At 43.0% G+C, this 25,885-nt stretch overlaps 1 protein-coding gene across 1 annotated transcript in view; it reads left to right on the top strand.

Moving 5' to 3' along the window:
• TTC3 (tetratricopeptide repeat domain 3) overlaps positions 1–25,885 on the top strand; it is a gene marked incomplete in the record, with an annotated part of 2,769,029 nt that overhangs the window by 2,102,314 nt on the left and 640,830 nt on the right. Inside the window, 1 exon segment of the mRNA XM_044072025.1 lies at positions 18,696–18,780. Coding sequence (XP_043927960.1) covers positions 18,696–18,780 — 85 coding nt within the window.

Here is a 25,885-nt window from a genome sequence, read left to right as displayed (position 1 = left end):
AAGGTGACCTTGTCCAGATGACTGTCTGACTGTGTTTCCTGTATTTGCTCAAGTAAAGGTCCGTGTCTCTCCCGCAAGCCTAAGGCTCACTCCACCAGTGCAGTTGCCAGTTTAACAGCTTTTTTGGTCATTGTTTCTTGGATGAAATTTGTTCAGCAGCAACATGGTCAAATACTTGCACCTTTGTTGCACATTACAAACTAGACATTCAGTCCAGGTGTAGATCTGTCTTGGACTTCACTTTGTTGTGGAATCTCCTCTGCTAGTACAACCCTTTTTTTCTGACTGGGAAGTCATCATCAGATGTAAACGTTTTATATTTAATGTAATGCTAGATCCCTGTTGCTTTCTTCTGTCTGTCTCAGCCATCACACCATCCACTTCCGGTGCCAAATGGTCATCTTAGTGTATACATAGAAGTATTGGGAGGCCTCACAGACCAGCCTGAGGATGTGCTGGGACCCTCTGTTTTTTTTTTCTCTCAAATTATTCACAGTTAGAGGCCTGTATTTTCCCCTTTTGTCCTGTAGGCATAAGTTTATAAGGGGCAAACACAATCTGAGGAAGTAGTAAGCTTATAGAGCATTACTGGAGAGGAAGTGGAGCCTTTGCAGCTGAAAGTAGTAGTATAACTGTCTGATCTGTGGTAACCCATAGGTTGATATGGACAGAAGAAAGCACTTCTCTAGCATTAAGGTAAGTACATAACTTTCATTTTTCATATTTACTTACCAATCTTAGATTACAGCCAAATGTACAAAAATCATCCTTGATTCCATCACACAGAATTGTGTTTCTGGGCTGCCTTGTAGACACTTCTCAGGAAGCGTCTTTTCTTGCACAGGAGAAGGTGGGGTGTTTTGTGTGTGTGTGTGTGTGTGTGTGTGTGTGTGTGTGTGTAAGCTTTCCTGAGCTTCTCCAATCATCTTAAAATTTTGCAAGACAATATTTAAGGATTCTAAGGTTCATGACCTCTATGATTCTCATCATTCCATTCGCCAGGTTGCATATGAGAAAATTTCAGAGGTTTGTCAAAAAATATGGACCCTACATATTCATCATCTGGAATTTCATATTCCTGTTTTGAGCTTTGTAGAAGAGGAATTGCACTGATGGAGAAACAAGTGGTCCTAAATCCAGGTCCTCCCTTTTCTCCTCAGATCCCCACTCAGTCTTAACTACAGACACCCTTTTTTTTGCTTGGGGAACAGGTTATGTGCAGGTCAAGATGCAAGGCTATGGAACTTCTCAAACAGACCAAGGCATATTAATGTCAAAAAGATGTTGGCTGTGATCCATGCCTTAATCATCTGTGTTCCCCATGACCTCTTCAGGTGATTGTGTACCACATCACTATAGTGTTGTCATTAAACAAGTTGGGGAAAGGGGTGTCTGGTCATACTTCTATGTAGGCTGGCTATGATTGCTTGGGCTGTAGCTCTACAGAGTTCTTTAATCCTCCAACAATCTTACCTTCCATCAGAGCAAAATGTAGTGGCAGACGAGCTGACCTGGACCAGGAAAAAGAGATCCTACCAGGTGTTGATTTGGTAGTGGGAACACCTCAAATAGATGTGTTTGCTTCCTTTCAAAACAGACTACTGAACAAGTTCTGATTCAGGGCTCATTGCATGGATGCATTTTCATTCCCCTTGTCAGAAATGTTCCCCTTGCAATGCTACTGATACCAAGAGTAATTCTGAAGATTTAGAATGACTCTCCAAAAGTCATTACGGGAACTCATTTTTGGTCCAGTCAACATTGCTTCTGGCTTCTTATGGAATTGGTCAAGGGCAGTTACCACAGTCTCCCTCACAGACTGGACCTATTCACAGTAAGACGGGATTTGTTACATCCAAGTCTAAAACAACTTCATCTAACTGCTTGGATGAATCTATATTGATTGCTTTTAGGCACCTCTTTTGTGATGACATGCAGCTAGTAATAAAGGATACAAGAAAACCTGCTGTTAGGAAGTCTTATATTGACAAGTGGAAAAGATTTTCCATTTGGTGCCTAGTCAATAGCCAGTGGCCTGTCAGGGTGAATTACTTTCCACTGGTTGTCTTACTCCTCAAAGTGCATATTGCAATCATTTTATCTGGTCTGCCCATGGATCCTCCCCCTTCTTCTCTGTTATTGGTAAAACAATTTCTTAAAGGGGGTTTACATATTAGGCCTTTCAGAAAAAAGGTGGTCCATTCCTGCGATCTTAACTTTGTGCTGTCACCCTTTTGAACCAGCTCATCAGACTGATTTTAGGCTCATTGCATGGAAGACTGTTCTTCGTATTGCTCTGACATCTGCAAGAAGAGTGTCTGAGTTGCAAGTTGTCATGGTAAGTGAACCTTATCTGGTCTTCCACAGAAACAGTCTCTCATTTAAGAACAGATACCTCACTTATGCCAAGAGCTGTTTCAGAGTTTTCTTTGACTCAAGCCATCAGTCTCTGTGTTCTGTCCAGCACTTCAAATCTAAGGAGAAAGGATTGTACATACCCTGGACATGCATATGCAAGTCAAGTACTACCATGACAGAACCAAGTCCTTTGAAATGCAGCTGTCCATGGCTATTGTCTTTTGTTATACTCACCATGATAAATCAGTTCTAGGCAGTGTAAAGCCTCATTCTACTAGTCATGGCATGGCAAAATTGGGAAATGGACTTTAGAAGCATTCTAGAGGCAGTAACTTAGTCCTCTTTACATTACAAAATGGATTCATTTTCCAGGTCCAGGACTGGCTTTGCTAGGACCATTCTCCAGGCTTTTTGGATCCTTATCCTTCCTCCTCCCAGGATGGATAGACTTTGGTAATCAATCCATATAGTCAAAAGTCTACTGCAGCAGTGAGAATGATGGACATAGTGCAATTGCTCAAGTTGTATGTATAACAATAGATGTTTGAATTCTTCACGGTTGCAATAGCTGCATCCACCCCTCACTCCCTTCATCTCTGTATAGTTAGTTGTTGGGATATAAAGTTATTTGCTACTGTTTATATTTTTAGAGGTTCAGAATGAGTATGCTGTTCTCTCAGTATGGTCAAGAATTTCTTCACTGACTACTGATTTTCCCATTCTCCGGTCTGTAGAATCAGCAGTCATTGTGAACGTGTGTGAGGGAGCCAAAGCTTTGTAAAGATGGACAGTTGTATCCTAGGCAGGATACATTCCATATAGCCAAAAAACTACTGCAGCAGTGAGGAATTCACGGATCTTTTGTTATGGTAAGTGCACCTTTCACAACAGTGTTTTCCAGGTTTTCCTGGAGATCTTAAACTTTGTGATGGAACCCAGAGTTTTTTCAGAGTTTACTTGCTCCATGCACTGCAAAGAATTATGATCATGTCTTCAATCATAACGTTTAATTATGTGTTTTTGATGTGGATGCCAAGATTCACTTCTTAAGCTTCACTCTTGAGGTGAATTTCGTGGAATCCATGTTTCGAACACATAATAAGCAGGTTATGATCGGTGACCCGATCATAGTCCTCTGTTATACCAACATTTGGAATGAATGGATGCTGACTATTACTCTCTGTAAGTTCCAATAATGAGCAGTCATATGCATATCTGGTATGTGCCCACTTGCACACCTACAAAACCGAAGAAAGATACTTTTGTTCATCTTTGAATTCTTAGCAGTGTTTTAATTGTGTATATAAAATTGTTTTGTGGATATATGGGTATAAATGCTATTACATAAGCACCTTGTGCCTGTTTAAAGCATTACCTGCTTAATAGTTCTATAACCATATATAAAAATAAATTCTGTACACACAGTTCAGCAGTCATTAGGTTGAATAATGTGGTTCCCATTAACTTAGCTTTATATAGTATTAGGAAATCGTTAGCCCATACCAAGAAACTCTTACATGAAGTTCCTTCTACCAATTGTTTTATTTTCCTGCCATTGGGTGCATTGCACCTGTTTTAACTCATTACATCAGAGTGATGCCTCCAAGTGCCCTCTTTTCTGGGTACCAGGAAAAGGTTTCCCATGGTGTTTGTAGCAGAAATGGATACAGTGTGGTATCCATTTGGAAATTGTTTAGAAATGGCTTTGCCCTCTGCCGCTGGTGCAAAACTGACTAGTAACTGGTCAGATTTCCTGAAGGCCTTAGTCCTATCAAGGTAGAAACTGAGCTGCCTGTGCACGTCCAAGGAGTGCAGGATACTTTCCCCTTTATTTTGAGGATTAGGGAAGAAGGTAGGTAAATGGATAGATTGGTTGAGAGCCACACTGGACACCACTTTAGGCATAAAGGAAGGATTAGTTCTGAGGGAGACCCTGTCAGCATGAAAAATAATGAAGGGTTCCACAGCCATAAATGCTTCTAGCTCAGACACTCTTCTAGCTGAAGTAATGGCCAGAAGCAAGGCTGTTTTCCAAGAGATGAATTTTAACTCTACTGACTCTGCAGGCTCAAAGGGGGGGGGGTGTAGCATGAGCTTTTCCAGTACAAAGTTAAGGTCCCAAGCAAGGGTGGGTGCGCGCCTTGGTGGCCTTAAGTTGTTTGCCCCTCTCAGGAACTGTTTGATGAGAGGGTTGAGAGAAGAGAGATGGCTCAGTGTTGTAGTGAGCTGAGATGGCAGAGGCATAGAGCTTAACAGAGGAGAAGGATCGGCCTCTGTGGAGTAGATCTGCTAGGTAATCCATTATTATGGGTAAGGAGGGCAGTGCTGTGTCCTCTCCTGTAGATAAAATCCAGGGACAATACCTTTTCCACTTGTCAGCATAGGATTTCCTTGTACTGGGTCTTCTGGCTTCAAGAATGACGTCCAGCACCTGCTTGCTTAGGCTGGTCACTGGGGGAGAATTCAAGGAATAAGGCAGGCTGCAAAATTCAGGGTTTGCAGTTGCGGATGCAAGATCTGTCCCTCCTGCTGAGTGAGGAGGGTTGGGATCTGGGGTAGGTGCCAGGGTGGCACCGGTGACAGGTTGCGCAGTAGTGGGTACCAGTGCTGGCGTAGCCAGTCCAGGGCAATCAGGATTGCCCTTGGTCTGTCCTGTCTTATCTTGAGTAATATTCTTGTCAGAAGAGGAAGAGGGGGAAATGCATAGATTGAGAAGTTTACCCACTGGAAGGATAGGGCATCCACTTTCCAGACCGTGCTGTGAGGTGTCCTGGTGCAGAATTTGAGATGGAGATTGTAGGGAGAGGCAAAAAGGTCTACCTCTGGGGTCCTCCATTTCTGGGTTAGAAAGCTGAAGGTGCTGGGGTCTAATTGCCACTTGTTTGGGTCTAGGAGATTTCTGCTTAAGTTGTCTGCCAGGGAATTTTGTTTATCTGGCAGGAATTGAGCTTGCAGATGAATATGCATGTCCAAGGCCGTGTTCCACAGGGCCATGGCTAGCCTGCAGGATGGGTAAGAATGGGTTCCCCCCTGCTTGTTGATGTACCGCATAACTGTGGTGTTGTCTGTTTTTATTAGCAGGGGTCCTGGTGAGAGTAGGGATCTGAAAGCTATCAGAGCATGCTGAACAGCTAGCATCTCTTTTTGGTTGATGTGCAGATGAATTTGACTTGGGCTCCAGTGGCCCTAAATGCACTTGTCATCCAGATATGCCCCCCAGGCATAGTCTGATGCATCTGTGGTTAGGGTCTGGGCGGCATGGGGTTGTGTAAATGGAAGTCCCTTGTTGTGGTTGCATGCTGCTGCCCACCAAATAAACTCTGTCCTTAGACAAGGTATGATGGGTATTACGGTTTCCAGGTCCTGAGAATGTTGGCACCAAAGACCTTTTAAGTGCCATTGAAGTTTCCTCATATGTAGTCTGGCATATGGAATTAGTAGAATGCAAGAGGCCATGAACCCTAAGGCCTGCAGGATTTTCCTTGTGGGTAGCTGCGTTCTGGTGGCCATTTGAGTGAAATAGCCTGTCAGGCTTGTTTTTCTGCAGTAAGGAATGCCATCTGGGATGCTGTGTCCAAGCTTGCTCCCAGGAATACAATCTTTTGACTGGGAACTAGTTTTGATTTCTTTTCATTGATAGTGTTCCCCAAGGAGGTTAGAATGTTCTTTACAAATGTCAGGTGCTGCAACAGCTTTTTCTGTCTGCCTGAATCAGGCAATCATCCAAGTACGGGTAAATTTGGATCTTTCTCTGTCTGCAATAGGCAATGACTGGAGCCAGGCATTTTGTGAAGACTCTGGGAGCAGAGGGATAAGCCAAAGGGAAGTGCAGAGAGTTGATAATTCATAGATCCTGCCCTGAAACGTAGGTATTTCCTGCATGAGTCCCTGATAGGGATGTGCAAGTAGGCTCCTTTTAGGTCTAGGGTGGCTAACCAGGCATCTTTGAACAGCATAGTAAGAAGCTGCTGAAGGGTGAGCAGTTTGAATTTTGGTACCACCAGGAAGGTGTTAAGAATGGAAAGATCTAGGATTGGGTGCCAAGTTCCCTCTTTTCTGGGTACCAGGAAATGTCTGGAATTAAACCCTTGATCTACCTGTTCTGCAGGAACAGGTTGAATTGCCCTTATGGAGAGCAGGGATTGAACTTGGTTTTGTGCCTCTGCCCACTGGTTTGGAGGAAGGTCTGGGAACCCTTTTGGGGATGGAAGTGAGTGGAAGTAAAATTTTAACCCCTGGGATACAATGTTGAGGACACATCGGTCTTTGGTGATGGAGGTCTAGTTTTTTGCATGATAGGCAAGTTTTCCACTTAAGGGCATGAGAAATTGGGTAGAGGTGAGGAGTGGAGTTGAGAGGTCATTGTGAATTCTTTCCGTAAGGGGGTGGCTTAACACTCCCTGTTTTAGAAGTGGAGGCACTCCATTGCTTAGATCTCTGCTTACCCTGAGTCCGTAATCTGGGGGGGGGGGGGGGTGGTCTGTTTCCCCTGGGTCTAGTTTGAGATGGCCTTCAGGGGGCTGGAAAGGATCAATGATTAGAGGGCAGTGCCTACTGAATCTTGGTGGCTACACTTGCAAATAATTTTGGACTGTCTGCATAGACTTAGCTTTTTCTTCCATCTTTTTTAGAACCTCTTCTGCTTTGGTGCCAAACAGATTGTCCTTGTTCAAAGGACCGTCTAGTAATTTTGCTTTGACATGGTCTGCTAAGGTCTGCTCCTTAAGCCAGGTATGCCTTCTAAGTACAGAACCAGTGACTGCTGTCCTGCAAGATGCTTTTAAATGAACGTAACAGCTTGTTGTTCTTGTAAACACAGGATGTGAGGGTTATGAAGACAGATAAGGGGGGGGGGGGGTTGTATTGATGGATATTTCTACATACTCAGATAAGATGTTAGATTTTGGATATGGAGAATTATAGAGAGGTCTCCCTTAATGAACTAAGTAAAGCATATAAGAATATTCATGAGCAATTGATGGATATCATTTTGGAGAGAAGAATTGATATTTCTGTGTATAATTACTTAAATATTACCACTCCCAAGTTTCCAGTGTTTTTTGGCATCCCCAAAATCCACAAGGGCCTCATGGATCCCCTCATGAGACCCTTGGTGGATGGAAGGGACTCAATCACTGTGTCTTGTGCTCAGTATTTGGACCATGAGTTAAAAGGAATCCCAAATATGCAAAGATTCCTGGACCTTCTTGGAACACGTTACTAGAATGGAGTACAATGAGAATGATATATTGACAACTGTTGATGTTAAGGGATTTATATACAGTCATCCCACAATCCATTGGCCTAGAATGGGTTAGTGACCTACTATTAGAGTACAAAGTTAACCAGGAGAAAATCAACTTAATTTCAGAATTGTTAGAGATGGTTCTAACCATCAACTATTTTTCATTTAATGATAAATATTTACAAACAACTGGAGTGGCCATGGGGTCAGCTTGTGGGGGGCGGGGCATTTGCAAATATGGTCATGGCCAACTGAGAAAGAGTTTTTGTATTCCAGTCCCATTACTACCCTTACATCAAAATGTATCATAGGTACCAGGATAACATCAACCTTATTTGGAAGGGTTCTTCTCAAATGTTAGATGAATTTTTACAATATCTTAACACTACAACCTTTTTTCTACAATTCACTTGGGTCATTAATTTAGATCACATGAACTATTTTGATGTTCATTTGTTTAAAGACAAGCCCAAGGAAAGGTACACTACCAGAATATACAGAAAAGAAACATACTCAAATTATTTTCTGCACTATACTAGTTGCCACCCGAATCATCAGAAGAGGCGAGTGGTTAAGGGGCAGCTTGTTTGAACTGCCCGCATGATCTCGGGGGAGGAAGATTTTAAATCAGTGTGTGCAAACTTGAAATCTATGTTTCTCATGAGAGCATACCCAGTGGATTTACTTAATGAACTTATAAATGAGGTTACAGAAAAAAGAACAGGCCATTTTAAACTCATTGTAGGTGCCCATAGTCCAGATAACCTGGCAGGTGGAGACATTAGAGCATCACTTGAGCAAGAAATTCCTTTCCTTAAATCCTTGAAAATCACATGCAGTTCTGATTCTCCCAGTTTTAAGATGGATTTTTAACAAGAATTGGGACATTTAATGGAAGACACCGGTATTAGATCTCATCTTGGTGTTAAATGTATCATTAAATATAGGAAAGGGAAGAATTTAAAAGATCTTAAAAATAGACAAGTTCAGAACATGACAGCTGTCCAGGTACTCACAAGTGTGGTTCATGTAACTGGTGCCACAAGCTTAAACCTGGAGCCACGTTTACTATAAATAACATTGAATATAACATCAAGGGGAGATATAATTGTTCTTCGAAGGCAGTAGTCTGTATTGCTTTATGTGACCATTGTTCTGTTTTCTGTATAGGAAAAAGAGAGAATGTTTGCCAGAAGGATTTATGAGCATGACTACGCCATCAGGAAGATCAACTTCAATAATGCTCTAGCTAGGCACATTCATGAGAATACAAACCACAATTTTAAGCTCATGGCCATAGACCACGTTGACATTAGTGATAAAAAAACCTTGTGGTGCACAGTTAGAACTAAAGGAACGTAGATGGCTGATTTTGCTACATGCAGATAAATGGCCTGACTTCTATCTCTCCTGTCTTAAAGCTTAAGGCCCTGGAAAGAAAGAAAATTGCATGAAGCAAAGTAACATGCTTTTTGATTGTTCCTCAGAGTAAATAAGGGTCTCACAGAGACGGATAACTGGTGCCAGAGCCATGGCCTAAAGCTAAATGCCAAAAAGTGCATACTCATCCCCTTTGGGAAAAACAAAGTGCCCACAAATTACCACATAGGTGGTAATCCATTAAGTATGGAAGAAGTAATTGGGGACTTGGGGACCCAAGTAGATAGCAATCTCTCCTTTGACAATCATGTTGCCAAAGTGGTTAGAAAGACCTTCTATATAGCCCACCTTACCACGAAAGGGTTCACATCTAGATCAAGAGAGGTCATTGTGCCCCTCTACTCATCACTTATCAGGCCCATAATTGAGTACAATGCCCCGTTTGGGATGTACCTTACCCGACACCTTCAGCAACTGGAAAGACCCCAAAAGTATCCCACCAAGAGGATCAAGGGGCTCAAACAGATGCCCTATGCAGTTCGGCTAAAGAAACTCCTGCTCTACTCAGTTGCGTACCGCCTTCTCAGAGGCGATCTGTGTCTGACGTATAAAGCCATGTCCAACCCAGAATTAATGGACATGCTTCACCTTAAGAAATCCAAATCCCTTAGAGCTACACACTCCAGGGACTTGAACCTCAGCACAGAAATAAATAGGACATGCTGGAGGGACAGATTCATATCCCAGAGGTACCCCTCACTCTGGAACAAAATCCCAATCCATGTTAGGCAGAGCCCCTCACTGACCCTCTTCAAGAGAAATCTTGACGAGTGGATGGGAGATCGTAAGTTTACCCCTGGGATCTCTTCTGTGTCCCTGCTTGACAGAGGTACAGTAAACTAACCTTAAAAGGGCTACCTTTTGTGATCTACTATACAGAGGCACAGTCAACTAATCTAAAAGGGTGGCGAAAGCCAAACACACTCTGGCTAGGCTTATAAATGCCCTAGGGCAGATAGCCTAGTATCAACCTATGAAGTTGCTAATAACACCTTCACAAACATTAAGTTTCAAAGTGTAAACACTGGAATTTTACTGTGTCAAAACAACATTTTTATTTGACAAGGTTTTGGTTTAAATATAATGTTTTTAAATATTGTATTTTAACACACATTCAACAGTATGAATTGTGAGACTAAAGGGTTCATTTTTATGTCAGGTTTGTGCTAGTTGTTTCCCTGTGCCCAATTAGATGCATCTGTGTATTATTTAAATGTTTGCCTTGTCCTACACCTTTGTCTGAAGAAGTTTACACTGTTTTGTTTTAAACGAAAGCGGTTAGATTTTTTATATTTTTTCTGCATTAAAAACCTTTGTTTTACATCATCGTGCTTTGGATTTTGTGCTTGGTAGAGCCTGATCTGCCAGACTTTTCACATTTTGTGGTTTGCTTTTTGCCTTTTGGTTCTATACTAGTAAGTGAAATGGTTCATTCTGTGGGCCAGTGACACAGGTTTTCATCTATCTGTTTTAGATTACTTCTTATACATTTCTGTTTATGGACTTCAGTGTTTTTCTTAGTCCATTTGTGTGTCATTTTAGCATCTCGTAACCGTTTTAAAAAGATATCTGCTTAGCACAGTTACCACTGTCATTACCATTCTTGACAGGTATTCTGTATCTGAGGCTGCTGTTTGTAGGCTACCTTCTCATTCATTCTAGAGATGCTTTTCTTCAAACTTTTTTGACTCTCGCTTTTTCTGTCCCTTAAACTTAACTGTTGCTCATTTTGTCCCAGTTACCCATTTATTTCCTGAAACAAACTGATTATAGAAAATTCTTTCACATTAATTGGATGCCTGTAGGTGAGGTTTTCTGTGTGTCTGAATGTGTGCATTTTTGATGAACTGGTACAGAGTCCAGTATGAGTTTTAATGCCTTGCGCACATTGACTACTGAGATAGGCTGCAGCATCACTGTAACCCTGTAAAGGATAAAGCAGGAATACTGGAAATGGATACATTTATGAGTGTTGTGCTGTCTTTCAGTTATCAGTAGCACCCTACTTTTTTCATGTTATTAAGCAAACTTTTGTGTTTTGCTTTTGCTGGTGAGAGGGAACATTTGACTATGTACTCTTTGCCATCTGGGCTGGGCATTTGTATTTGTTTTAGATACCTAGGCTGGTGAACCTCTGCAAGACGGTATTATACTCACTATACTTCAAATGTTTATTTTATGTTCATAGGTGTATACTAGGCTATCAAGCCAGGCTATGCATCCCAAATGTATGCAACAAGTTTGGTGCCCTAGAAGTTATTTTTCTTGGCATTACGATTTAAACCAGGTCTATGGGTATCGGTATTAGCACTCCCTGGGGGATGTTCTTCGTGTTTCACTGTTGCAGTCATCACATTTGGGTTATCTGCCTGCAGGTAGCCCTCAGCCGGCCTAAATACCAGAGTCTTCGGATTCCTGCGTCGGATGCTGTCTCTTCTTCCATGACGTCAGGTCATCAGGGGAATAAAACATGCAGCTGATGCCATTACTAGAGTCTTTCTTGCCATGCGGTGCCCGAAGCAGAAGCAGTTCGCAAGTGCTGGTCGGCTGACTCCTGAAATTTTCGTTTTCAAATTTCAGAACTGAAGTCTTCAAAAAAGATATCTACCCCATTGGGGATCCCTTTTCTTGTTGCATCCGATGTCAGTAAAAGTTAACAATTGTCTTACCTGTGGAAAGCAAATACCTCATAGAGATTTTCATTCATACTGCATCCCTTGTTTAGGCCCAGACCACAATGTCCCTCACTGCCAGTTTTGTGCCTTGTTCTACCCCTGAACTATTGGTTAGTCGGGCTATCTTTGCAGCTAATTATTTTCTTACTCTGTCTCAATACTTCGAAATGGCTTTGTTAAGCCATCCGACTACCGATTTTCTGAAAAAACGTAAGGGTAAAGACCAAGACAGACCGCATAGATCCAAAACTGCCAATGACGCTTCCGTTAAGCTAGTCGCCAGTCTGCCAGTACTCGGTGAGGTGCTTTCGCAGCCCCTGATACCCGCTACTTCAGATTCGCTGGCATCTACTGAGACCCATTCGGAGTCCAGTATGCTGCGAGATGCTTCTTCGACTATGGAATCTGCGGATATCTCTACCTTGGATGGGTCCAGAGCCGCTGTGCAGGCACCGGCTTCTGAGGGTGTATTCAGGCCTGCAGACTTGCATTTTAAACCGATGCCATCATCTTCATCCAGGCCTAAAACTCGCACCATGCCTAGAAAACTGACGTCCAAACCGCAGGCTCAGGCCCATATGCCTAAAAAACAAATGCTTAGAATGGCTGAAGACCTTATTACCTTAATTAGGGGAAGCCAGCCTTCCCCCTCTAAGAGACCTAGAACTGATTTTCCTTCTGATTCTTCCGATCAGGAAACTGATATTTCTATTCCTTCTGATTACCAGGATTTACCCTTATCTACCTATGAGGATTCTGATGCAGAGGATTCCATCCCGTCTGCTTCCCCTCCAGAAGATTTTTCTTTTGGTAAAACCTTGCACACACTTAGGGAGCATTTCCACTGGGAAAGCCAAGATTACCCTGACTCCAAAAAGAGGCTTAGGGAATTCTTACGCCTTCCTCAGCACAGACCTTTAGCTATCCCTCCTGTTCTGGACATTGTAGATGATGCTTTCTTGGAATCTAGCCTTTCCCCAGACACTTTACCTACAGCTCCCAGAAAACATGACCGGTATTAGAGTACCTGACTGTCACAAGTTTCTCTTCAAGAATCCTACTGCGGATCCAGAGACCACTTCCCACGGACCAAAAGGCATTAAGGCTACTGCTGCCAAAAATCCTCCCCCTTCTGACAGAGATTCTAGAGCCTTAGACAGATGGGGTAGGAAGGTACACACTTCTGTTACTTTGGCTATTAGGGCTTTAAATTGCCAGTTTCATATGTTAAAATATCAGCAGCATATTATGGGACTACCTAAACAGAAAATAATGTTAATTCCTGACTGTGCTGAACACAAAGAATTACAGGATTTAATGCATTCTGCAGAACAAGTTGGTAAACATACTTTGCAATGTGGTTTTGACGCTATAGAAGCATCTTGCAGGGCTGCTGTCACTGGGTCTGTACTTGGAAGGCGTGCTTGGCTTATGGAGCAAAACTTGCCAGATCATGTTGAAGCTAAATTACTGGATGCTCCCTTAAACCAAGACCACTTTTTTGGCAACAAAGCAGTAGTCGTCCTCAAAAGGATGGAGGAAAAAGCTAAATCTATGCAAACTGTTAAAATTTCCAAAAGTACAGCCTCCCAGATTTAGTAGGCATTGGCCTTCAAAGAATTGGTCCTTTCCAGTCTCTTCCAAGCCTTCTCAGTCCAAACCCAGGATCAGCAGACCACCTAGGTTACTGTCTCAGGCTGCGCACAGGCCTAAGCAGTGGGGGGCCCCCCACTTCCAAACCAGGGAGTAGTAAGCCACCCCCCTACGGAAAAATGGCACAGTGACTTAACCTTAACCCTTCCAAGCCCTGCTCAACTGCCTGCTCCCTTAGGAGGAAAGCTCAGCCTGCAAGCAAAAAACTAGGAACTCATTACCCAGGACAAATGGGTTTTGAACATAGTCTCCGAGGCATACAGATTCCACTTCCACACACTACCATCTGCAAACGGTTGGCCAGACCTACCCCCAAATTACTGGGTGGAGGCCCAACAGCAGGTTCTCTCTCTTCTAAGTATCAGGGCTATTCAACCTGTCCCAGCAGAACAAAGGGGGCAAGGTTTTTATTCAAGACTTTTCTGGTACCCAGAAAAGACAGCTCCTGCCGTCCTGTCCTGGACCTCTCTATTCTAAACACCTTTCTGGTAATCCCAAAATTAAAAATGCTAACACTTCAACAGCTTCCTCCTATGCTAGGCAAAGATGCCTGGCTGGCAACCTTAGACTTAAAGGAAGCTTTCCTGCACATTCCAATAAGGGAATCTTGCAGGAAATACCTACGCTTCAGGGCAGGCTCCATGCACTATCAGTTCTCTGCACTTCCCTTTGACTTATCTACTGCGCCCAGGGTAGTCACAAAGTGTCTAGCTCCAGCCATTGCATTTTGCAAGCAGAGAAATATTCAAATATACCCATACTTGGACAATTGTCTGATTCAGGTAGAAAGCCATGACTTGCTATTACAACATCTGGCATTCGTAAAGAAACTTAACTTCTAACCTCACTGGGGTGCACCATAAATGAAATCTCACCTAGTACCCTGCCAACAGATTCTATTCCTGGGAGCAAGCTTGAACACAACTTCCCAGATGGCTTTCCTCACTCCGGAGAAACAAGTTTATTTGACAACCTACTTCAAACTTTTGGCCACAAAACCCCAGCTATCTGCAAGGAAAATTCTGCAAGCCCTGGGGTTCATGGCATCTTGCATTCTACTAATTCATATGCAAGACTGCATATGAGGAAACTACAATGGTATCTAAAAAGCCTATGGTGTCAACATTCTGAGGACCTGGAATCAATGATTCCTATCATTCTTTGTATAAAGACAGAGTTCCTTTGGTGGGCAGAGGCCTGCTACCACAACAAGGGGCTCCCTTTCACTCTACCCTCTGCCCCCCAAACCCTAACAACAGATGCATCAGACTATGCATGGGGGGCTCACTTGGCAGGGCAGTGCATTCAGGGCAAATGGAGCCTGAGACAGATGCACCTGCATATCAATCAAAAAGAAATGTTAGCTGTACAGAATTCCCTGACGGCCTTCAAAGACCGCATTCTTCCAGGACAACTATTGGTAAAGACGGACAACACCACAGTTATGTGGTACATAAACAAGCAGGAGGGAACCCACTCGTACCCTCTCTGCAGACTAGCCATGGCTCTGTGGAACACAGCCTTGAGCTACCAAGTGCACCTACAAGCTCAATTCCTGCCAGGCAAGCCAAATTCACTGGCAGACAACTTAAGCAGAAATCTCATGGACCGACACGAATGAAAACTTGAACCAAGAATGTTCAATCTCTTGAGGAACAAATGGACTCCAGTGGTATACCTGTTTGCATCCCCTCAGAACTACCAATTGGACAAATTCTGCACAGGGACTCCCCACAGTCAAGCTTGGAAAGTGGATGCCCTGTCCTTTACCTGGGAAAGCTTCTCGGTTTATGCCTTTCCCCCTCTGCCTCTCCTATGGAAGGTTCTGCTGAAGATCTAACAGGACAAACCAAGGACTATACTGATTGAACCAGACTGGCCACACCAGCACTGGGTACCCCTTCTTGCGTAGTATGACGCTTCTGGAACCATGGCACCTGCCTCAGACCCCTTCCCTGCTGTCCCACCAGGCGGGCCAGATTCTGCATCCTCAGCTTCAAACCATGAACCTTGCAGCCTGGCTAATTCCTTGAGCTCTCCAATAGCATGCCTCAGTAAGCAGGTGCTAGATGTCATTCTGGAAGCAAGGAGGCCTAGTACTAGAAAATCCAATGCTGAAAAGTGGAAAAGATACTGTTCCTGGAGCCAGACTCGGGGGATGGGCACAATGGTGCCCAACTTACCTCATATTCTTCAGTACTTAACATGAATGCTCCACAAGGGCCTATCCTTCTTGTCAACTAAAATTTATGCCTTTGCCATTTCAGCACATTATAATACTGAGCCACCCCTCTTCTCTCACCCCCTGCTAAAACAATTCTTTAGAGTGGCCAAAAATTTGCCCCCCCAGGAGAGCCCCCACTCCAGCCTGGGACCTTAACTTTGTATTGGAAAAGCTCAACCCCCCCCCCCCCCCTTTGAGCCAGCTGCAACAGCAGAGTTGAAATTCCGTTCTTGGAAAACAGCCTTCCTTCTAGCTATCACTTCAGCAAGAAGAGTGTCTGAATTACAGCTCTCAAGGCAGTGGAACCATTCATTATCTTCCATGCAGACAGGGTTTCCCACAGGACCAATCCTTCCTTTATGCCTAAGGTGGTGTCTAGTGTGGCCCTAAATCAGTCCACTCATTTGCCTATTTTTTTTCCTAATCCACAAAACAAAGGGGAATGAATACTGCACTCTCTGGGCGTGCACAGACAATTTAGATTTTATTTGGACAGGACTAAGCCTCTCAGAAAATCTGAACAGCTGCTAGTTGGCTTTGCTGCAGGGGCAGAGGGGAAGGCCCTTTCAAAGCAAACCATTTCCAAATGGATAGCCCATTGTATTCATTTCTGCTACAAGCACCATGGAAAACCTACCCCACAGGGGGTACGATCACATTCCACCAGGGCTGCATCCAGCTCTGCAGCCTTTCTCAGAGGAGTCCCTACCAGGGACATCCTACAAGCTGCTACCTGGAGCTCTGTACATACCTTCACCAAGCATTACCACATGCCTATTTTTTCTAAATCCAGAGCTGGTTTTGCCACTGCAGTCTTGCAGGCCTTAATAGCTGGCCCTAATGCTCTCTAACTTCCACGTCCCATAGCTTTGGGAATCAACCCAAATGTGATGATTGCAACAGTGAAACACGAAGTACATAGTACAGTTGTGTACACTTACCATGAATGTAGATGTCCAAGTGTATTCACTGTTGCAGTCCTGGTTACCCTCCCTACAGCCTCCTGACTTCTCTTGGCTCTGCCTTTCTTTCTTGTTTGGTATATTTAAATTTTCTGGTGTATTTGCTTTTTGATGGAAGTGTACCGTAACATGCAAGTGCTTCCCATTGTGGGGGCACCTGACATTTGGGGCAAGAAAAACTGATGTAATGGCGTCAGATGCATGTTTTATACCTCTGACGACCTGACGTCATGGAAGAAGAGACAGCATCCGATGCAGGAATCCGAAGACACTGGTATTCAGGCCAGCTGAGGGTTACCTGCAGGCAGATAACCCAAATGTGATGACTGCAACAGTGAATACACTCGAACATCTACATTTATTGTAAGTGTACACAACAGTACTTTATAAGTTCATATGGGTAGACTTTTCAGGAGATCTGGACTCAGACCCCCATATCTACTACAATACCTCTCAACCTCTTAGTACAAGAAATCTGGACAAAGCCAAAAGTAATGGGGGAACAAAGGCTGTAAAATAGGGACAGTTTTAAAATATTGCTCTCTCAAGCTTGGAAAATTGTTAGAATAAAATGTTTTGTGTTAGCATGCATTTTCGGAAGGATATGAAGTCTAAAACTCAAATGTTTGATATAATTTGCAGACATCAGGCCTCAACGATTAGCTAGAAAAACACTTTTTATGAGGAACAAACCAAAAATATGAGTCAAAACTGGACATTCTGCAAAAATCTGGACAGTTAAGAGGTATGCCTATTGCAGTGTATTGTTTCTATGCCTTACAATATGTATTTAGGCCAGATTTTACTGCAGTAGTGCTTCCTACCCCACATCTTATCACCTTAAGCCTTTGCTCATCAAAGCTCTAGACTTGTGCATATCTGAAGGATTTCTTCTGATATTAGTGTAAGAATATTTGTTACATGTACGAATTGCAGCCAGTAGGGTCTGAACTATCCTACAATCATCAGCATTTGTCTGTTGGTACTCACCTGTAGTGCTGTTTACATTGAAAAATTGAAGCAGTTGCACTTCTTGTTCCTGTACCCATCCTTCTGCAGATGTCAGTGAGACATATTTTGTGATAAGAAAAGTGCACAGCTAAATACTTTTCCGTTGCATTATATGATAATCTAGGGAAGTTTTCATGCAAGTTGACTTTCTTTAGGCACCCTGTTTTAAATTGTTCTCACTTTGCTTCTTCCTAGGTATCCTTTGTATTGCTTGGTAATCTTCATTTCGTTCTGCTTCAATTAAGATGGTCTTAATATTCATATCCAAAGGCTCTCGAAGAGGTCTCTGGAATTGAGTCTCTTACCTATCCCTCCCTCCATCCCCTTCTTTCAGAGTGGCTGCCCTATGAAGTTTTCTTAAATTATGTATAGTTGGCATGTCTTTGGTATTTGGGGGTAAAATAATTTAGGAAGTCCTGCTTTTTTGATTGGGAAGTCTGAAAAGTATGCAGTGGAGTGCTTACACCTTTTTACTGGCACAGAAATAATGATGTGGTTGTTTGGGGGAATTTATCTCTTGAAGTGCAGAGATTGTTTTTCAACAAGGCAGAAAACCTCTGAGGAAAGTTATTCTTTTTGATTAACCTACTCTAGAAAGCTCATAGATCCATATGTCCCAAAATCTTAGAGCAAGAAATCTGGACAAAGGCCCAAAAATAGGGACACTGTTTAAACATTGCTCTTACAAACTTAGAAAGTTGATAGAATAACAAGTTTTGCATTAGTATGCATTTTCTGAAGAATATGAAGTCTAAAACTTATATTATTTATATATATATATGTGTGTGTATATATATATATATATATATATATATATGTGTGTGTGTGTGTATATATATATATATATGTGTGTGTGTGTGTGTGTGTAAATTTATTTTCTGACTTCAACGTTCATTGATTTGACAATGATTTGCCAGAAAACCACAATTTTATGAGAAACAGACTAAAATCTGAGGCATAAGTCTGGATATTCTGTGAAAATCTGTACAGTTGAGAGGTATGTGTAGATCTTTAGATAAGGTAAGCACACAAATCTTAATTTACTGATAGCAACTGCTAATAATTGTACAAGATGATGATAATGAAATTGTAGCATTGGTAAAGTTATTTTTATGTTTCCTTTTCAGTAACAGCACACCAGCTATAAAAACACTGTCCACTGCTTGGGAGTCCTACATTTCAAGTCTTGAACAGGAGTTATTTAAAGTTGAGGTAATTGTAACAACCATGAAGTTGCATGGTGTAAAGTATTTAAAATGTGATGTTCGAAGCACATTGTCTGATTTGTCTTACAGTGAATTGTTAATCTCGTGTTACTCTTGGTATCCCTTTTGTATCTTTCCCTTCTGGCTAATGCAGTCCATTTTACTTTTCTCTATTTCATCACTCAGCTTTTTCTGGTAATGGAGGTGAGGGTCCCTGAGCGTCACTTCTCAATTACTTGCTGTTTGCTGGCAAGATATTCACACAGAAAATGCTTTGTGAGTGAAGGCCTCCTGCATTTTGCTTATTATTGACTGTATTTTAAGTGAGTCAGCTGTGCCAAGCATCCTTTTACTGTAAGTTAGGGAACTGTCAAACACTAATAACTAAGATGTATATGAGAGATCGAGTGAAGATCTACTGACAAACTTGTTTGCATTGTGAACAGTTTAACATTTAGTGACTAAGCATTACTCATGTCACGTGTTGTAACAAAACATAGCTCCAAGAAATAGTTATAACTAACAATTGGTTCATCATAGGGGTGACTGTTCTGATGTAATTCTGCAAATGTCTGCTTTTTGTATGACTTCCTCAACTTTTGGATATTCCCATTGCAGGGATGGAGTTCACCTTATCCCAGGCTGTTGACTGATACCTAGCTAAAAGAGAAAGCAGCCCACAATGTTTTTGTTTACCACAAGAAGTGATAGGTTATTGATGTGTTTACCTGATCCGTCACCAGACAATTCCAAAGTTTTCTACTGACTTGGCTCTGGCTCCCTTACTCATAACTCCTCAGTCCTCACCCTAATCCTCAGATCTAGTTTGATGCCATCCAGGTCAGCAGTTCAATCTTGGCTTCACTTCATGTTCCCTTTGTGGTATCACTAGTCTAGCACCTTTTCTTCCTAAAATTTTACTCCCTTATCCTGTGTTTAGTGTTAAGGTAGCTTGTGTGTGTGTTATAGATGGGCAGGTAGAGAGGTAATTTTTGTGATCTTAATTACTCTTTTTTTTTTATTAGTGTTTTCTGCCCTTTTTGGGCCCATCTCTTGTGTTTTTGTTAGTGTTCCTGTAGTTAGTGAGTGAGCGTAGTGCATTTTAGTGTCTTGTGCTTTGGTGTTTATTGTTTGAGCATGTATAAAGATTTTAAAATATGTGGTCTGCAGGCAACAGTTACCATCATAGGGACGTACTCCTTAAGTATGCTTATTGCTTGGGACCTTTGCACCTGGACTCTGAATGTTCCATTTGTGAGGGATTTGGGTCCAGAGCCAGTAACAAACACAAGGCTAAGTTGGCCCTCAAAGTACATTTTCATTCCAGGTCTTCAGGCGCTTCTCCCGCGGCTTGGAGAGCTGAATGCAAAAAGCATCATCTGTAGGACTAAGTCATTGAAAAATATTCTCTTCTTCGTCTGTCCCTAGTTCTTCTACTTTGGGTTCACTGTATCCAAAAATTCTGCAACCTTTGAGTTCCCTGACTGCCCCAGCACTGACTATCAGCTCTGACTCCTCAGAACCGATCATCGTTAGTGCCATCAACCAGTAATTCTTTGTCTACAGCTCCAAGTCTTCCAAGCTCTTTTCTACTTAAAGGGGGCCTGTCTGGTAAAGCAGTTTCCACCTTCTCCCCTTCCCTACCACCAGAGCAATCACTGGGGTTTTCTCCTTCCCCTGCCCTGGTTCCGAGCTTCTTTGGCCCAGATCTGATGAACAGATTTGTCCTCCTCCAAAAGACCTTCCAGACTCTCATTGGTGACATCATCTGTCCAGTTGTTGAGGTCAGTGGGCAGCATCAAAATTTTGGATTTGGAGCATCTGATGAGGTCATTTTTACAGGTGCAGATGCAATTAGGACTTATTGTTTTGGGTCTGCGCCAGGTCCCAAGCCCCTCTGCTCCTTACTCTTGGTTTCTTCCCTCGGTCCCTTTAGATCTGAAGTCTTCAGGCCCAGCTGCATTCCCATCTTTTAGATTGGATATGGCAGCTTGGCCATCCTTGCCTCCCACCCCTTCCTTGGTTGTGTTGACTCCAATTACTTTGGCACTATCAGGACCTTGTAGCCATGGTGTCAAAGCAAGGGTTTCCAGGTTGGGCTCTGCTCTCTCACTCGTGGCTTTATACTGCTCGGCTCCAATCTCAGTGTCGGAGTGGAGGTAGCTTACCTCAGTTTCAGGGCTGTCTCTGGTTCCTTTGGGTGCCAGGAAACTTTATTCCGAGAGACCAGCTTCTGCTTCACCTTTTGATGTCATATAGAGGACATTCCCTACTGAGGGGATGGGATAACTCTCTGCCTCTACTCCACCCTCCGGCTTCACTGGAGTGGGAGTTTTCAGAGAAGAAAATGTGTAAGAGGAAGCACCTGGATGAGTCCCTCACAGAAGACACTGACCTCGAGGAAGGAGAGGGGGCCCCTAAGTCTCCACAGGATGATGCTTGTTTTGGCAATCTGTTGGAGCTACTTCATCAACCGGGAGACTGGACCACTGAAGCCTCTTCTCCAGGGGAGTCTGTATTCCTTGAGACCTTTAGTGTAGGCCCATCCACACCTTGGGTGATTCTGCCCAGATGTTCTTATATACCTCGTGTCCCAGAGGACATGGAAAGAGCCCCAACAATGGAGCTGATTCCCAAGAAACTGGCCAAGATTCTTGTTCCCCCAAAGACTGGCTGCATTGGAGTAAGGGCCTGGCTGTGTAGATGCTATTGTGGTGGCCACCATGAAGGAGATCTCTGAAGAGATCTCCTTGGTCCATCCTCTGACAGGGAGTTTCAAGCTTTGGACCATTTGGGGAAACACTGCACCTTGGCCACTTTGCACTGAGAGCACTTATTTGTCTCACTTGACAAGGCTGCAGTGCGATTTGGTGTCTGATGTGTCAAGGACTATTAAGAGACAACAGTCTGCAGAGACTCAGAAGACACTGGAGACTCTGTTATCTACCTTGTCTTCTATAACCAATATGTACATGATGCTCATTTCAAATGCAGCCTGAGAAGCATCCTGAGTGGCTTGCTGTGGCATTGCCATGCAGCACCATTCTTGGATGCATTTATGTAACTTTGCAGACTGCTTCAAGGTGCCTTTTGTCAGTACCCTTTTTAATGGTACTCCTCTCTTTGGGCTGAAAGTCAAGGATACTCTGAGGGAGTGAGCAAGACAGGAAGATGCTGTCCACTCTAGGGGTGCACTTTGACATCCCGCAATGGACCTTTTCAAGGAACCAAAAAGGAGGCAAGTATTACTTGAAAGTTGTAGAAGTCTTCTCAGGACACTCCTTCAGAGGGTTCCTCCAGAGGTCAGTGGGGGGATCATAATGGGCACTGCCTGTGAGGTAGGGATGGCCTGCAGAATCAGGGGTTCCATGAGGCATTCTCCAGTGGGCCCTTCCAGCAATTCTGAAGGGTTTCCTGACAAACTCTGGAGGCATTCAGGAGTTTTTTCGCTCTTCATCCAAAAGCTTAAGAGGCCATCACCTCGGACTCATGGGTGCTAAGAGTTGTATCCAGAGGTTACTTCATTCCCTTTTTAGAAGTTCCAAACTTTTATTAAAAGCAACTTTCAGACATTCCACCCTATTAAAAATTGCTGGCAACAGTGGAGCTCCACAAGCTGCTTGCAAATAGTCATACAGGAGGGCCCACCAGGCCAGCAAGGATCCTGGGTCTGTTCCAGATTCTTTAGTTGCAAAAAAGAAAAAGGACCTCAGGCCCATGTTGGATTTGAGCAAGCTAACTCATTTCATGAAAAAGACTAAGTTCTGGATGGTCACGGTGCAGTCCATCTTACCTGTGTGGAGGACAGATGATTGGATGTATACAATAGACCTTAAGGATGCCTACCATCATATCATGATAAACAGATGCTCCAGGAAGTCTTTGAACTTGTGGCTGGGGGCCAGTCATTTTCAGTTCGGGGCCCTGCCATTTGAATTTATCACTGCAGACAGAGTAAACAACATTGCAATTGAAAGTTATGTACTTACACTAATGATAGATCCATGTTATTTATCTCCATCTGGTACAAGCTTTCCCTACCTCCTGCCCCAACTTTAGTGACATGGCGAACATTCCATTATGACTGGATGGGAGGAGGTCATCTGCTCCTTACCTTTGGAATCCTGCTTCCTCCCTTTTTAAAAATTTTATGCAGGTATAGCGAACGTGTTCATCATGGGGCAACCTCAGTTTGAGGAGTGGGGGGGTTATGGATAAGGGAGGTGGAGCCAAGTGAGTAGAAGACTTTGGAACTGGCCAGTATCTGATCAGAAGTCCCACAAGTTGGCAACACAGTCCCAGATGAAGACGGACAATGTTGATTTATCTTTATGGTAAGTGCATAACTCGCATTTTTCTTTGAACTGACCTCCCTGACTCTGAACCCCAGCCTGAGGAAGTTGGATAGATTTTACAGAGTGGAGGAGTCCTCTAACTTGTATAAGAACCATGTAACAGGTCATGCAGTGTGTGTCCATGGTTGATGCCAGTGATTCAGTAAGGGCATCTAGTCGCACTAAATTCCTTAATGATAAGAGCAGATTACTAAATAGATTGGAGAAGTTGTGTATATTTCTCTTGCTTGGCCTTAAAAGCTATCTGACATACCTGCATTATGAAATGTCAGGATACACATCCCCTGGGCAAATAGTTGGTATGACTTCAGAAATCCCACTCCAGGAAAAGAGTAGTATTCTATACATAAAAAACAACTCTCTCTCACACACACACACACACACACACACACACACACACACACACACACACACACACACACATGCAGCAAGGAAAAATAAAGATAGATGTATATTTATTTAAAGGAAGAAAAAGGGGGGGGATATCAACAGTTGTAATGAAGAACACCAAAAGGTCACAGGGAGAAAAGCTAATTAGTTGAAAGAGGGTAGGGAAAAATACCAACGATGGTAACCTAGAGGACTGAGAAAGGTCTTGAAGATCACAGGGGAGGGTATGGAAGAGCTTACACTAAAAAGGAAGTAGAAGTAATGGAAAGAAAAAGGTATAATCAAGAAATGTACTTACCACCCAAAGAATGCTCAAGAGCCATCAGCAACCATGTCTGTTCGCAAAGCAGCAAACGAGGTCTGAGGTGAGAGGGGTCCAGAGCATTGTGTGTAGGGAAGAGCTCGAGAGTTTGTAGGTTTCTGTGAGTTGTAGTAACCACCAAGTTGGATTAGAGCCCCATACATTGAGGCTGAATGAAAACGGACAACACTGATGGAAAGTTATGGTGAGTATATAACTATTTTTATCCACGTATCAGGACGTAAAGTAAGAAATGTCCTATTTGGGAGTGATCCTGCAGTAGGAAACATTTTAAGGTAGACTGTTTCAAGCAAAGGAGAACTTCTGAAAAGAAGATGGCCTGGAGAGGTGACAGACTCAAAGGCAGCCAGTAGGACCAAGCAGAGGAGAAATATTTTTCCCTTTCAGTGTACTTGTGGGCAGTATTAATTTTTCCCTAAAACCTACTCTCACCTTCTCAGTCCATGATGGATGGTTTTTCCACTTCAAATTTTATTTAATTTACTTTAACTGGGAAGGAGAGCTGGTTCAAATGCACTTTCTAAATACACTGTATCCCCCTTCCAGATTCACTGACTACATGTTGAGCAAGGAAAATCTAATATACTCCATGCAGGTCACTGACAACATCCCACTGATAGTATTGCAGCTAATTTTCAAACATGACTAGCAAATAAATAAGATATCCTATCCATCAGGTTACTTGATAAATTATCAAAGCCATTCCTTCATTTCTAGGAATACATCCCATTCTTCTTACAGCATGAGGAATTAATACAGCCAGTCTTGCCTTAAGTAGTTTGATTTGGGTCTTTGAGACTGCAGGAAAAAGGAAAGAAAAGGGATTTTCATTAAACTGTCTCTGCCCCCATGGAAAGCTGGTCCTTGAAGACTACTACTATGTATTTCCAGGATAAACAAGTTATTAAAGATAACTGTATTCAGTATGCTGTCACTTCAGAGCATTGTTTTTGCTGCAGCTCCATCTGCTATTGCATCTTACATCCTCATGGCACACTTTCTCAGCCCACTCTACAATAAAGCTTTATTGGGGGGGGGGGGGGGTCCTACCTTTAACAATCACACAAAAAAGCACTTCATCCTTGGGGCCTTAATGCTGTGATGGGAAAGTTAACTTTATTCCCTTCTTGAGCATAGCTACTCAGTGGCACTGAAATTATTTTCTGGAAAGCCTTAATTTTGGTGACTGTTTTCTCAGGATGATTTCTGAGCTTAAGGTCCAGATATGCAGAGAACCTTATGATGTTAAGTTGTCTATCTCACCTTCATTCTTGCTGGATGGGTTCGGAGCCGACCTCGGCTCCGACTCGGCCACTCTAAAAGCTCGAGAGTTGGTTCCACTGGCTCGAGGCTCCCCTTATATCCCACAATGCTAGGCGTGAGTTACCTCAGATCTCGTTTGCCGCTACAGCGATCGAGGTGTTGGTTTTCTACCGGCTTGTTGGTAAGTGTATTTTCAGTAAAATTAGAATACTTAAACCCCTATATTTTTAACTTTAACTACTTTTCCCTTAGTTTAGTGGATTTCTACCCCTGTTTTTCGGAAAATCCGTTTTTCCCACAAGAACTTAAAAGTTCTCTCTCGGGCCTTCTGGCCTTCCCCCATTCCCTAGTGGTGTGTGTGTGTTGCTCTTAATTAAAACTTTTAGTTAGTTGTTTTATTTTTGAGTTTTAAAATAAGATAAGTGTAATCAGTGTGTCTGACTGAGTGTGTGTGGTTACACTTTCTTGTCTAGGATGTCTAAAGACACAAAGGTCTCAGGCTTCAAGAAGTGTGATGCGTGCTGTCAGAAAATGTCTCTGACAGACGGTCACACTTCTTGTGTCTACTGCCTGGGGCCTTTGCACCTGCAGGACTCCTGTGCTGTATGCCACGGCTTCAGCCCCAGGGTCCTGCAGGAAAGAAAGAACAAGTTGATCCTAAGGGGTCTACTTAAGCCTGAGGATTCCCTTTCTGTCTCTGGGAAGCCCTCCAAGGCTTCTAGGTCCTCGGCTCCAGCTACTGAGCCGAGACCTAAAGCTACAAAACCTATGTCTGCATCGGC

Source organism: Protopterus annectens, chromosome 5.part0 (assembly GCF_019279795.1).
Source record: "Protopterus annectens isolate FY-2018-M chromosome 5.part0, PAN1.0, whole genome shotgun sequence".
Taxonomy (NCBI): domain Eukaryota; kingdom Metazoa; phylum Chordata; order Ceratodontiformes; family Protopteridae; genus Protopterus; species Protopterus annectens.
Note: the sequence above shows the minus strand (reverse complement) of the source record. Positions and strands in the feature narration are given on the sequence as shown.